Source organism: Chaetura pelagica, unplaced genomic scaffold (assembly GCF_000747805.2).
Source record: "Chaetura pelagica isolate M959 unplaced genomic scaffold, ChaPel_1.0 scaffold147, whole genome shotgun sequence".
Taxonomy (NCBI): Eukaryota; Metazoa; Chordata; class Aves; order Apodiformes; family Apodidae; genus Chaetura; species Chaetura pelagica.
This window is the reverse complement of record NW_009954194.1, coordinates 957,410-972,715: the sequence shown is the minus strand read 5'-3', so window position 1 is coordinate 972,715 and position 15,306 is coordinate 957,410. Positions and strand designations below refer to the sequence as shown.

The 15,306-nt window shown below is 39.6% G+C and overlaps 1 protein-coding gene across 3 annotated transcripts in view; it reads right to left on the bottom strand.

Annotated features, from left to right (window-relative positions):
- Positions 1 to 15,306, bottom strand: part of LDB2 (LIM domain binding 2) — a 219,975-nt gene that overhangs the window by 5,409 nt on the left and 199,260 nt on the right. The window contains exons 6-7 of one of the 3 annotated variants that reach the window (XM_010003088.1): positions 6,820 to 6,943; positions 5,535 to 5,686 (exon numbers count right to left, since the gene is read on the bottom strand). In XM_010003088.1, coding sequence (XP_010001390.1) covers positions 5,535 to 5,686; positions 6,820 to 6,943 — 276 coding nt within the window. The remainder of the gene's footprint in view (positions 1 to 5,534; positions 5,687 to 6,819; positions 6,944 to 15,306) is intronic. The other 2 variants (XM_010003089.1, XM_010003090.1) reach the window with 2 other exon arrangements.

Here is a 15,306-nt window from a genome sequence, read left to right as displayed (position 1 = left end):
TCCTTTCATTCCTTCCTTCCTTCCTTCCTTCCTTCCTTCCTTCCTTCCTTCCTTCCTTCCTTCCTTCCTTCCTTCCTTCCTTCCTTCTCCTGATTATTTTTATAATTGACTTCTTAGCTCCTTGCCACAAAAATGATTCATCACTGAGAGCCTCATTGCTGCCCACTCCCACAATGGTCACTGCTTCCAAGACAAAAAAAATTAGACTGACATTGGTGTTGAAATGACCTATAGAAACAGAATTGACATTTTAATTAGGTTTCAGAGTAAACATTGTCTCGAGGAAAATGGCTGTCTTTCACATCTCATCATAGTTCTCCCTGTTACTTTGACATTCTGGTCTTGTTTAGAATATTTTTCCTAAAGTGAAACAAAGGTAAACCAAATTGTTCAGTCTCATCTCCTTAAGGTTGTATCTTAGATTCCGAATTGCACAGTTTGAGACACAAGATAACTTCTGACATCTTCTGGCCCTGGAACTGTAACTCTAATGCTACAGCATCCACTACAAACCACCTAAACCTTCCCCGTTTCTGAAATGTGTAAAAGATTGTATTGCTCCCTTCTACAAAGATAAAGAGAGATCATTGAGTTATGTAACTCACTAAAAGAGTGCAAGGAGGCTCTAATTAAGACTCTGGATATAACACCATTTGATTTACTTAGTGGCATGTAGTGATGCTTTATTCTTTCTAACACAAATGATACTCCGCTGGGTTCATAGTTACAGTAATACAGTCAACAGGATTTTCATTAGTACATGAAATAAAAACCCACCTATTCATTTATGTGGTTATGACTGGGAGCAGCCTAGAGAAATGGTTCTTAGAGTTTGAGAGAGTTGTGCATTGTTGGCTAATATCCAAATTCAATGAAAATGGATCAATGTGTACTGTTTTTATTAAACTTAACAGGAAGCTAAGGGCTTGTAGTGAGAAGACAAGGGGTAATGGTTTTAAAATGAGAGAGGAGAGATTTAGGTTAGAGACCAGGAGGAAATTCTTTAGTGTGAGGGTAGTTAAGACACTGGAACAGGCTGCCCAGAGAAGTTGTGGAAGCTCCATCCCTGGAAGCATTCAAGGCCAGGTTGGATGGGGCTCTGAGCAACCTGGTCTAGTGGGAGGTGTCCCTGCCCATGCAGGGGAGTTGGAACTCAATGATCTTTAAGGTCCCTTCCAACACTAATCATTCTAAGTGACAGTTAAGTGATATGGCTGTATGGAGCCCTTCTGATGATCTTGCATATACCAGTAGTCCGCAGCCTAGTGTTCAGCTCAACATAAAAGGGCCTGGGCTTGCAAAAGAGTTTTATTTGAAACAGAAGATAATGAAAAAAATGCAAAGGAATATGATTTCAGCCAGAAAAAAGGCTTGAAAACTGAATGGAGATTGGGAAAACACTGCAGGTAGCTTGAAATATTAGAGGACACTAGTACTTTAGTGTGCAAATGACAAGACAATGACACAGCCAAATTAGATAACTATTTGAAATCACAGGAAGGTTAGCATTAGAAAGGAAAGTCTCCTATGAACCTTGTGGAAGAAGTCTTGACCTTCTTTGCTTTTTGTTTAGAGGAAAGAGCAAATTGGTAATACCAGTTTCTGCACAATGGGTTAATGTTTCTTCCAAAGACCAAATGTGACCAAGAAGATGAAGAAATCTAAGAACAGTTCAAATGACTGACAGTTGGTGAGGCTGAGACAGCTCAGTGGGCTACACTTTCTGGGTGCCTGCTCTGTCAGCTTTCTTAACACACACCACATAAGCCAAGGCATTTGTGGAAAGCACTGATGGAGAGAAGAAAACATCCAGTGAGAAAAGTGGTTCTGTATTATTGAAGTAACTTTAGTGGCACTTGGTTCTACTTCCAGCACATTACAGTGTGTTGCCTCAGCACTGACAGGATTCAGGTCAAAAGCCTCAGTGGGCAAGTAATAGGCCAACCTAGGCATCAGTTGTGCAGTGCAATCATGTATAGCACACTGGCTAGCTACATCTGTTTTAAGGATGTAGGAAATATGTAGGAAATATGCAATATGTAGAAAAGGTGTTGAACTAGGGGCATGGGCAGGAGGAGAGGCTGAAGGTCAGTGTGACATCACAGAAACCACTGGTTTTCCCACTGTTATAAGGAAAAATGAGTGCAACAGGGTGCAAATAACTGTCAACAGGGGAAAACGTATTTTATTTAGTAAGGATGAGAAAGTACAAAAAATAGTTAGAGATATGAGGACAGACTGAGATCGACACTTTTCCAATTACTGATGAGAAGGCAGATGCATACCCACCCACTGGCAGAGACCCTTAAGATGCTTTTGAAGACTGTATTATTGAAGATGTATCAGAATGTGTAAGCCCAGTCAAAGTGCTAATATATTTAAGGCAACACAAAGAGCACAAATTATACTGAGTGATTAGGCTCAAGCACCTGAACTTCAGGGTACAGCACCAACCTGATCCAGGCATGGAAATCAAACCACATCATTGCAGTTTCTGGGCTTGGCTCTGTATTGTCAGTACTGTCCCTGCCTGAAGAACTGACTAAAAACTTAAGCAGATAGAGGAATGGCACAACCTCCTATTACTGAAGAAGAACACGCATGTGACAAAAAAACATTAAATCTCATTGATCAAGGTTTGCTTAGCCCTGTGTATTTATAGGAAGATCTGGAAGGGGCTCTGGGGAAAATGACAAATCTCTCTGAAGTTTCAAGCTTTGTCATAGCTCATGGCACTCCAGTTGCTCTCCAATTACTGTCCTGAACATGGAACATTTTCTTCTTGAGACATGAAGACCTCACTAAAGAAACAGAAGTTAATGGAGTAGACGAGAAATGTGGACAAGGAATACAGTTAAGTTCATACATTTGCCATAGTATACACAGCATTACTGCAGGAGCAAAACTGAATAGTTGTTAACATCCTAAACCAAAAAATACTACATAGAATAGAGACTAAGGAAACATTCTCTAACCAGAATTAATTTACTATCAAAGTAAACCAACACAGGAAAGTAAGAGTGGCAGGAAATTAGGAAGGAGATTCTATTATGGTGGAGAGACTGTCTTTGCTGGCTGGGAAGAAATCACTGGAGAAAAAGATAAAGCTGGAGTACATGACTTCATAATAATCCAGGTCTGGTCTGGACAGGAGCTCATTGTTGGCTCTCTCCAGAGACAGCAATGGGAAAAATGGAACTGAAAGTAGCTCTGCTTATGTGAGTCATCTGGACAGAAGATGCAGTGATTTCATTCCTCTTCTCTAATACTGAGGGAGGAATTCCTTTTAATAGTGAAAAGGAATTATTTCAATAGTTTATATCTACTGAGCAGGAAAATCCCATAAACAGAAAGCTCTATGGCCAAACGAAGCTCTTAGTTAGTTAAAAAATGTCAAATTATGTTTGAGGGTATCTTGACTTCTATCACATATAAGGGAAATCAAACCTTAACTATAGACTATTTTGCTATAAGGTAAAGTTAAGAGAAAGAAACAGAAAGCAAATTATTACTACCTGCAGCTAACTTCAGAAAGAAGTAGTATGCCTGTAACAAGGCCCATTTCAAAGAATTCATAATTTTGAAGAAATACAGTAACAACTATCTGAACAGTTTTACACCAAAATATCCTACTCCTAAAATTATTTTGAGTTCTGTCTACTCTACAGGGTGGCCCAAATATCAGTTCTATCAGATCTCCTATCTTTGATGTGGAGAAGATGGGAAGAGCTGTTAGCATGTCAAACTGAACAGCTAAGCATCTTCCACTGTGCAAAGAGAAAGAAGAGTCCTAAAAGCAGAACCTGCTCCTCTATGGACACCTTCCTACTCTGGTACAGAAAGCAAACAATACGGGAAAATTCTGACTATGCAGCATCCTTAGAATCAATGAAGACTAAAAATCTATCCTTCACACCACAACAAATTTCAGCATTATGTCTCAGATGCACAACTATCATCTCCACCACAAAGAGCAACCTTGACTACTTCATCTGTCAGGAATAGCCTTTCAGTACCTGAAGGCAGCTTGAGTATCAGTGGGAGTGGCAGGTAACTATCAGAAGGCTGAATTACACTCAAACACACAAGCACAATTGGCTGCCCCTGAAGCCAACAAAAGTCATCTCTACAGGGAGGAGAAGGCTGAAGAGAGGCAGAGGGTCAGATTCTGGTCCTACTGAACTCTATTCAAGGCAGGAAGTGGCCCTGATAAAGTGGTTTCACAGCCTTTTAAACTTGGAGACAGTGGGGAACTAGGTGGTTGTTCAGTGTTACACATAATTGCTGGTTTTTTTCCTTAAATATGGTTGAGTTTTGATCCAAGGGGTTTTCTGTCAAACACAGTCAGTGAGGCAAAGTGGCCCCTGCCACCATGGGGTCAGGTAGCTGGCCTCCTGACTGCTTGTGCTGCCAGAAAAACCCAGAGATGCCTATATTAGGGAAAGAATCTGACTTCAGGGATGAGAGCCATGTGAATATTTTTATATGACAAGGAGAAAATATGTGTTTAATGAACTGAAGGCCAAAACTTCTGTAAGCTAGTGGATCGCTGAATCAGTTGCTAAACAAAAATCTTTGTTTCATTTCACTGGTGTTAGTCTACTCCTCTTTTTTTATCTGGATATTCAAGCTTCCTGGGAAGTGCCTACTTTGTGCTAACAAAAAGCCCATATTCTTTGTCAGACTTCAGAGGAAACCTAGTCCTTTCCTATCTGCTGATCAGAAATCCAATAAAATTCCCTGCAAGTTATTCCCCAGATACCACTTTACAGTTTCTGTCATATCAAAATAATTTCCCTAGCTTTAAAATGCATAAGCTACCTCCTTATTGACTAAGTCACACTTTGTCACAATTCGGGGTGTGATTACCCCTATACTGTGGATAAAGCAATAAATATGATTATTGAAGGGCTAGTACGGTTCTGAAAACAACTTGGTGTTTCCCTATATAATTCGGATGTCAACAGTTACAGCTATCAGGCTGGATAAGCTGAGAACCACATTCCAGGGGATCTACCTGCTGCAAGTGGAGTGGCTGGAAAGAGATAACCTCTGCAGGTGAGTTAATTGGTAACCTGTTCCACTGAAGCACCTGAGCCCGGCACCAACTAGAGCTCAGGTACGGCCGTAGAGAGGACCAGCCTCCTGCTCAGGTATGGCTGTCCTGTTCCACAGGGACATCCTCACTTAGCACCTGGCAAATGGATGTCTGCAAGACTCACACTATCTAAACACAAAAGGCCTAGGCTGAATCCTACCATCAGGGGAAGCACTCCCACTGACAAGAAGGGGAGTTGGCCCAGGCCTTGAAAAAGTAACATCTGGTACTTAGGATAGCCCTGCTTGAGGGTGACTCGCTAAAGCTGCACTGCAGAATCACATCTCTCCACTAATTCCCCAGCTTCCACAGCACACTGTGCAAGATCACCTTCTGCTTGGGATAGTTTAGGCTCAAGAATGCACCTTCTTTGCAATGTAAGGAAAGAATTAAAGCACCGCAAGTGATTCAGGCCTAAAAGGAAAGTGAGACTTACAGGTACCTGACTTGATAGACTCAGGTTTGCAGCAGCTGACTTTTTCTTGCTGTTGGTACTATTTGCATTGTTCCCAGCACTGCTGTTGGAAGTGCTGCTGGTAGAGTTTTTCCTTTTTCTCCGTTTGGTTGTCGGTTGCCTTGTGGGTTCTGCTGTAATAAAATGGTAAGAAGGAAAGCAAATGGCAGATTTTGTAAAGGGTGTACTAAAATAATCCATAAACTGTAGCGCTGAAATATTTTTCCATCTAATTTTAAGTTTCTATGTCTACTACTAGTTTTGCTAGTGGTAGTACTATTCGATTTAACATGCAAACTGTAGAATAATATTTGGACCCAAACCAATGGAATCTGCTTTCAATATTGTATAACATACTAATGAAGATTATTCTCCCAGCATTATCTATAAAGCTATTTGAAAGTATTTTACCAATGGGAGTATCATGATAACTCTCATGGTGCTCAAAATGACCATGCAACTTGCTGAAGGTCACACAACAAGCAACAGTGCTACACAAAAGTCCAGGTCTTATTCTGATGTAGAGTACAGCCTCAACTGACCCAGGCAGAGGCAAAGGCTAAAGGTAGTTTTCTACCCTACTGCTGCCATTGATACAGCATAGGAACCACTATCATTTGAGTTCCTTCTACCCCTGATGTGACCTTCATCTTTAAAACTGCCACTCCCAAGAAACATGTTAGATTATGCTGGATGCCATTTCTCTGCAAGTCTTCCAAACTCAGACCAAATCAGGACAATTACATAACTTGGCATAAATTGGAAGAGAACAATTGCACTTTCCAAAATTTGGCCTGGATGCCCATGTGAATAGCCTTAGATACACAAATCTTTAATAATCTGAAAAAAGACAGAATTATTTTTTTGAGGTGTAAGAGGAAGATTAGGTCCAGGCCTGTAAATAACATTATGTCAGTCTCAAAGACAATTAATTAGGAATTGTAGCTGTAATTTCAGAGTCACAGCAGGAAGCTGAATTACACAAACAATGAATTCTAATCGAGCTAGTAGGCATTTTGCATTCCATCTACACATACTTTTGTACTAAATTATATCCCAGTCATAGTGAAACCATCTGAATGTGCACATCTATAAATCAGTTGGGTCAGACGAAAATAATAAAACATCGGAATAATTTTCAGTCTTACTTTTGGAACAGTGCTAATACTTCTTGCTTTCCTTTGTAAGTAAATTTGCAGTACATTTCCCCATTGTTTCTATATTAATTTAACCATAAAATAAGTAAAACACTGGAAGTGAAACATACCTGGTGGGGCCACCATTCTCTGCCATTTTTGAAACAAGCAAGTCTTCAAGCAGTCTCGAGGACTTAGATTGTAAGTTTTATGTCTTGACATCAGTTCTTGCATTGGCTCCAGTATTACACACAACTGGAAGAAAAAGTCAGAATAGAACAATTTCATCCAAGCAAAGACTCTGCTGATCAGTATTTCCATAGCTGGAAAATAAATTATATGAGTTTTTTTTATCCTTGCTAACAGAGCATGCCTTGTATTGCTCAGTTTAATCTGCACTGGGATTACAGGATTAAAATTCTGATTAGAGAAAACTTTTGCTCAGTATTTGCTATCTTAAGTATTTAAAAACAATCAAACAAACAAAAGAAAAACACAGATAAATTTTAACTCTGGTCTTCCAGATGACAGAGATTTCAGAAAAGCAGAACATTTTCATGCTTGATTGCCAAAGCTGCAAATATGAATCAATAATTAAGAAAATGCCCACAGCAGGTTATCATTCCCATATATTAAAATGTACACACGGTGACCTTCTGACCTGCTACACTCTAAAGTGAGGACTTCTCATAAATGAGGGTTGTAAACATATTTTATCTTGGTATTGCATGCAAAATAGTTCAGTAATTTTGTTTCTTTCTTGCTATGAGGACTACACGTTCTCTTCCCATCACATAAACAACATGCCCAAAAAAGAAGAGAAGCCTTTTATTTTCCTTGTCAGCTTGAATGCTCTATTATGATGAAGCTGGATATTTCTGAAAGCATGGAATTTCAAGCAAAATTCTTCCGTAAGTAGTCATACCTTTTTTATCTGTTCACTTAGTAATTAAAATTACTGTTCACCACTTTTTGCTGCACTTAGCACAGCAGAACTAGCATAAGAGCACAGTGAGCTGGTTTCTATTCCCTCCTGTTTATCACCACAGAATCATTTCCAGTCAGTTAAACATTATGCAAAGCCACAGAAGACTACAGAATTGCACACAAGTAATGGAGGCTTTATTCTTGCTTACAGGATCCTTGGGTTTTGGTCATCCTACGTGAGAAGAAAAAAAATCATGCTGACCTTTAGGTTCCACCTGAAATTTTCAGGGCTGGCACACAGAAGGAAAAGGTTCCTTGCTTGCTGACTGGGTCCACTTGATAAGGAAATAGCTGACACAAAATAAACATGGACCCTGCATGCCACTTGTTGTCACTTTTCAAAGCAGAACTGCATTTAAAAGAAGGGGAAGTTTTGGGGTTTTTTTTAGCAATGGAATTAAGGCAACAAGATGGTCAAATTATTAGAAGTTAGAATGGCAACTGCAGAAAGACATAACTTGAGTCCTGCTTTGAGTTATTTACTTAATTTTAGCAAGTCTTGCCAAAGAAGCATGACGGGTTTATTTCAGCAGGCAATGTTGTCCTTCCATGCTTTTACAAATACATTAAGATATGTGGTAAATTCTTCTCTCCGGGCTGCAGAACAGATCAATGCTTACTCCATTCTTCCCATGTGTACCCATGTGCACCTAACTCTTCTTCATATAAATGGAGATGCAAAATATGCAGGAAAAACAGCTAGAAAGAAGCTGCCATGAGAACGAAGAGATTAATTCAGCATTTAAATATTACTGTGTATTGGCACTGCCTTTTGATGAGCCTTTCATTAACAGCAGTTAAAACAGGGATAACATAAAGCAGCAGGGAGAATAAAGAGCTTCAGTATGAAGAATTCTTTTTTTCCAACTGCAAAAATTTAATCTGAAGTTGCTCATTGACCTTTTTCTTACACTGAATTTTTACATATATTTTTGTAGATAAATATCTGCAAGGTAATCTAATAGTCATAGAGCTGCTACCAGACTGTGCACTTTCAGCTCATATTTTCCTGTGGTGCAATATTCTACCAAAAAGAAAGAGCATCAGTTCCTAAAGTACGTGCAGGATCCAGTTTATCCTGTGAAAGAGGTGTTGCATTTTGAGTTCTTATTCAATTTATTCTGAATCCTGCAGGCAGTTCCTCAGGTTTTGTTTTTTTCTGTGCGTGTAAGTGTGAGAGAGTGGGAGATTCATGATCATAATTGACACCGTTGGTTGGTTCTCAGAAGTCTGATTTTCTGGAAAGGCTGCCTAAATTGTCTCATTATAAGCAGATAGTAACTAGCATGAAAAAGATAGCTGTGATAATTCTTAACAAACTAGTTAGCCTGGGCAGAGCACTACACTCACGTAGCTCTGCTGCTGCCAGGACTAAAAGTATGTAAATATATATGTAGGGTCTTCCAAGATTTCCTTAGGGACACTTTATTCATGACACATTTACTCCTCCGTATATATTTACTGTTGGCAACAAAGAGAACGTTTCTTCTTTATCATCTGGCAAAGATGTTTCCTATTGTGCATTAACCATAACGTGCACTGAGAGCTACGCAGTCCTTGCTGCCTGTAGGCATCTTGACTGCTAATCCTGTTTGGAATATCTTTCACCTCATGCACCAGATTCAAACTGGATACAGACCCTAAATGTAGCAGTGCCTGACTCATCTCACACACATGGACGCAAAAGAGTAAGTGCCAGGGCCCCTACACTGGGACAAGGGACAGGCTTGTCTCTGGGATATGTGGGAGCTGTATGGACTTGTGTGAATTCCTCTTCTGGTTCTGGGACTGAGGAATTCTCAACCATCTTCTCCCTCTAAGGTCTGCAAATTGTAAGATAAACTTTGGGTGCCTGAGTATATGAGAACAGGAGAGCACTGCACCCTGTAATGACAAGGCAATTTTAAGTGCATCTAGCTTATGTGAATTGGGCACAAATGTAAAATGAACTGGATTAATGATGATCGTTATTAAATCTCACAATGTTTTTCGGTGACCTTTGAGACTGACTTGAAATCTAAAGTGACTCAAAAACAAATCCATGAAGGAGGAAAAGATCGTGGTCCAATTATCTTAAGTCTGAGGAACCTGCTACTGACAATAAGTAGTTTGATTTCTGCAAAGAAATATAGATTAAATATGTGGGAACAAGACACATCTAAGAGTTAAGTTGGCCAAAATCACCAGCCATCTATAACTGTTAGTGAGCAGGGTAACTGGCAGGCTGGTTTGACTGCATCATTTTACAAAGTGACTTTGTAAAACAAAGTTAACAAAATGTTTTACATAGTCCTACATTCATTGGCATATAGAAGAAGCCTGAGGCTTAGACTGCCTATTCCCCAAAGATCACCTAATCTCACTCTGTGAGATTCCTTTTCAAAACACCTATTTTAATATTTTTTTAAACATCGGAAAGTATTAAAATGTGCGTCTTTACTGTGGTACTATAATATTTGGAACACCAACAAAACTGATCTCTTCTACAAGCATTTTCTGCACAGCTCAGAATCAGTCACCCAGGAAAATACCCTAAAGCCTAAAGAATTTAGTGCAGTGATAATGTATGACCACAGAAATAATTTGTACATTTCTAGGGACCCAGAATCTTTAAAGGCAAAGCTTGACAAGACATAGTTAGACATTTCCAAGCTCCATGTTTAGGCAACACAAAAGGTGGAACTCTTTTGCCTGCACATAGGTGTCTACTGACAGCTGAAATGACCTAGCTTATCCTGGATCTGATCCACCTGATCTCTCTTGATGTCCCAGAAGGAAAGAAAGCCCCATGTGGATGTTTCAGGTACTAGAAGATACCTTGTGTGTGGGCAATGGAATGAAGCCCAGAGATAAAAGAAAAATCATGCTTCTTTTAGCTTATAAGACCTAGTTGGAAGAATGTGTATCATACTAGATTATATACTTTCCCTTTGTAGTACTAAAACCTACTGAAAGAACCCCACATGATGCTTAGTAATCTAGTTTTATTAGAACTAGTTTCCAGCCATGTTTTCTTGTTTGAACTCATCATAATGTTGTCTGATCATTACTGCAGCACCACTGCTGTTTCACCGTGTCATAGCTGTGAGCTGGGTCATTCCTAGAGATGAACACAGTGCTTTACAGTGCCAGAAGTCATTGGCATGAAAAGTTTACATATGTGCTGCCCAGAATACACAGGTGGGACAGACGCATGCATCGTGTTGCTGCAGAGAGTGTCAGTGATTTTGCTAGAGTTCCATATGGATCCTATGGATGATTCATCAATTACAGGACTTGGATCCAACTCGAGAAAATGGTAATGTTATACCCTTGGGGCTTGGGGAGGAGAAAGTAGGAAACATAATAAAGCACATGGATTATGATTTTTATTTTTTTTTTCTTTTTGCATTAGTAAAACACATCTGGAAGGATTTGATTTATTCTGGCTTTTTCATGACTCTTTTTTTAGAGAAGAAGACTAGCATTTATAGGTTTCAGAAAACAGTGTGTTTTAAGAAAGGAGTTATATGAGGAGATACCAGAGGCACTGCAGACAGGGGAATATGGAACCACCCTTAATTTCCTGTAACACTTCAGTTATCAGCAGAGCCAAAACCACGCTTCATACCAAAACTGCCTTCCTAGGTAAGGGGTTACATTCAGCTCTGAGGTCACTCCAGTCACACCAAGAATGGTTTTAGCCTTTATGACTTTAGTGCTAACACTGGGTTTCTGTTCTGTTCTGGGAACAGACACATTCGGAAAGCAGTGAAGATGAACAGAAAGACCAATGTGAAAGCTCACACTTTTGCATACCATAAACTTATGCATTCTATTGCTAATTTCATTAGCAATTAACCTCTTCCTTGAGCATTCCTAGGCTTCCAGCAGCGAAGGTGAGTCAGGCTGGGGCTGACGCCGCCGCGGTCCTGCCGGCTCTGAGCTGCAGGTGGCAGAGCTGACCCAGCAAACGGCCCCTGCTCCCGCCCCGGCAGCACAAAAGAACTGCAGCCCTGAAGCCTTTCAAGCCTTTTGCATTTCAAAGAGAATTCAGTGGTTCTCGAGTCTTGCAACACTTCGGTGGCGAGGCTGCCATTCACACCTGCCAGTTTCTTTAAACCGGGAAACGTATCTGGCCAGTAGGCTGGGCAGCCAACGAGCCCCGAAGTTTACCAAAAGAAGCAAGTTTTGAGAACTGTACCTCCCCATGGTTACCAGTTCTGTCTATGTAAACAACAGATTCACTAAGCAGAACTGGAAAAAAAAATAAATCTAAAATTTTCCTCTGGCTGACACTTAAAAAAGCTAATGTAATATTAGTTTTTCTGAATGAAAGTAGCAAGGAGACAGTGATGAGGATGTACCCTGAAATTTCACTGAAATTTAACTTTAACCCTTTGATGCTTGAAACTTCTGGTTGAATGCCTGTATTCGTAGCTTGAAAACTTTAGAAACTGTTGCATGATGTGAGCTCACAGACATTTTCAACCCTTCCTAAAAGTGACAAAAATACCATTTGACTGGGAGTATCAGTCACTGTCTAATGGTCAGGTAGGATGTTGCCAGTGAAGGTGTACCTGGAATATTCTGTGCAGCCAGGAAGGAGTTCAGTGTTTTCTTTCAGACTTAATTTTTTATCCTCCACAAAGATGTTGAGTTATTAACTAACACATCTGAACACAAGGGCATTTTATTTCTATGCTGAAACAGAGTCTTCCCTCAGGTAATGCTGCCAGTGAAATCTCAACCCCAGTGCATTTCCCTGGGAAATGTCCCCTCAACTCCAGGGGAGCAGGATTTCTGAAAAGAACTGAAAGGTCTCTGTACACTGTTTTACTGACATACACAGACACACATTTCCAGAGGTTCATGGTATGTTACTGATACACCTCTGATGAGAAGGGGACACATTATGGATGTTTTTCAGCCCCTGTGAAAGAGCTACACCTGAAAGCCTGACTTCCAGCAGTGGTGTCGAAGCCCTGTAAAAGTGCCCAGCACCCCCAGCAGTTCGGCACTGAAACAGTAATGCTGTGCTGCAGCCCTCCATACAGTTAATTCTTTAATGTTAGAAATAGAGATGGCTTATAGCTGAGTTTAAATTTCCCTGCTCACGCCTGTTTTTCAAAATTAATGTAAGTATCATTCCTCTGCAGAACAGAGGGAGGAATGAAAATTTCCTAGGAACATATTGCTGCTTCTTTCACTGGCTGGCTTGCAATTCACTGCTGAAAATAGCTTGTGTTTTTCAAGAATCACTTGTGAATAGAGAACATTTTCATCTTAAAAATGTCTTTGTTTTCAATTAAAAACATGGAGACACAAATGAGAAATGTTTTGGGTTTTTTATGAACCAAAAGCAATGAGCATTTTTTTTACATACTTGTTTTTCTGGAGGGCAATTGCTTTTGCATTCTTCTAAGCTCTTGCTCAGTATGTCAATTCAAATATGTGTCTCTTCCATCAATGCATTTCACTGGATCAGCTATATCCATTTTCCTTCCCCATATGATAAACTTTAAGCCAAAGTAAGTGGCTTTGAGATTCTCATCACTCAACATATTAGTCTGCTACCTGCTTTCACTTTTTGAAGAGCCCCTGTACACCCCTGCTGAGATGTGGATGCTAACAAAAAATGTTCATCATACATTCCATGTAATTATGTACACAGAATAAATAAAATATCAATTTTAAAATTTTGCAGCACTTAGTTCAGCAAGCAGCAAATTCAGTAACTACTTGGATTTAAATTCTAAAAGTAGTTATGTTAACGCAACTATTCAAAATCCAGTCTGCACAGGCTCATTTATTTTAGTGAAACCTTAGACTATGTTTGGGATAGAATGCAAAGGCAGCTCTTAACCCCACTTGCTTAAGTACCCAATACCACAGAGTAATCCCTGACTTGTTTACTGTGACTACTGTTCTCTCTGTATTTCCGATTCCTTCTGTGCCAAAGATTTTTAAATTGGCAGTATATAAGCAGACTGAAGTCCCTGGTCTTGCTGCATAGGTAGGGAACAACATGAGCTTTTGGCATCCTGAAAGAGGTGGGAAACAGCTTGGAAATGTGGTATAGGCACATTTGCTCTATTTAGTCCTAAATTAAATACATTTGCTTTAAACAGCTAGTAATTAAAAGGTTTAGAAACTTTCACTGACATTTATTTCTTTAGGCTTTGACTTCAAATCTCATTGAGATTAATGTAATTGTAACCTCTCAAAGAAATTGTTTTAGACTAGTTCAGGGCTCAGCAAGACAGTGCTGCATCAGCTTGAACATGGCTCATATTTTAAGTACATCTCCAAAACCATATGGAGTGGATACTTCAAGTTAGCTTTAAAAAATGCAGAAACTCATTCTGCATCACAGTATTATAACAAGAGCAGATTCTGGAACAAATTCCATAACCTGAGATTTACTGGGTCTGGGGTATACTTAATAGTCGTCACTCTGCACTGGAAAAGGTTCCACATGTTGTGACTACTCACCATGCTGAGTCAAGAAATATTTTTACTTCCAATCACCTAAAAAAGCTAGCAATTAGAATTCCCAGCTTAACACTTGCAATATTAATGATCATTAGCTTCTACAGGTTATTATTTATTATTTATACAATGCCAGAGATATACACTGATATTTTACAAAGTACTGAGCCCCTTGTTCTGAAAAGATTCCTATCTCAACTAGAGAAGAGGGAAAATACTAAGCCAGGAGTAATTTGGCAACAGTAAGGTATGCACATGAAAACAACAATTTCATGTAGCTATCTACAAGTCCCTTGAGGACTACTGGTATATATTTAAATGGTTCTCACGTGTTGTCACTTGAAAATATGGCTGTTTTGCTATGCAGATTGCTTGCCTCACATTAGGCAAAATGTCATTCATTTCATTGATAATTTGGTTATTTAGGAAACAATATAAGATCAATTCTGCCAAAAGGCTTCTGCAGTTCACTATTTCTTTCCTGTGTGTTGCCAACCCTACAAGATGCAGTGGGATGATATGCAACTACTGAAGCCCTGTGCTGGATTCACTAGTAATACTCAGCACTCCGTAATGTTTATTCATCCTATGCTCTGCCCTGAACGCCAGTCTAGGACTCTCCAGTTTCTCACTAACACCCAGAGGTAGCAAATGATTTCTCAGTAATGCAGTATTCAGCTTCTCAATTGCTCCCAAGCTATGTAGCTCATCATGTTTTTACACTGCTCTGTATCTGCAGCCATTTCAATTCCAAGCAACACTGAGAATGGCAAGAAGCAGCATTCATTTCAGGTAAGGCTAAGCATTAGAAAAAATGTGGGGTTTTTTTTCAGGCAAATACTGTGAGTGGATAGGAAATTGAAACTGTTCTTAACACAGCACAGCTATCACCAGCATTGCAGCTAATTCTTGTTAGTGTGTCGGACACAAATTTAATTTCTTTATCTCTCTCCTGCCTTCTTTTTTATTTTTATTTTTTTTTAAAGGTATCAGCTAGCTAACTGCTCCCACCAGTGGCCTCTCCTCCACACACTCTGGAGCAACGTAGGTGATTATGGAAACTTCACTAACTTTCACAGGCAATAATCCTGCCCTTTCATGTGGTGACATCAGTGACAGCATCCAAACCATGTGTTTGGTCAGCAAGGAACCCAATCTCC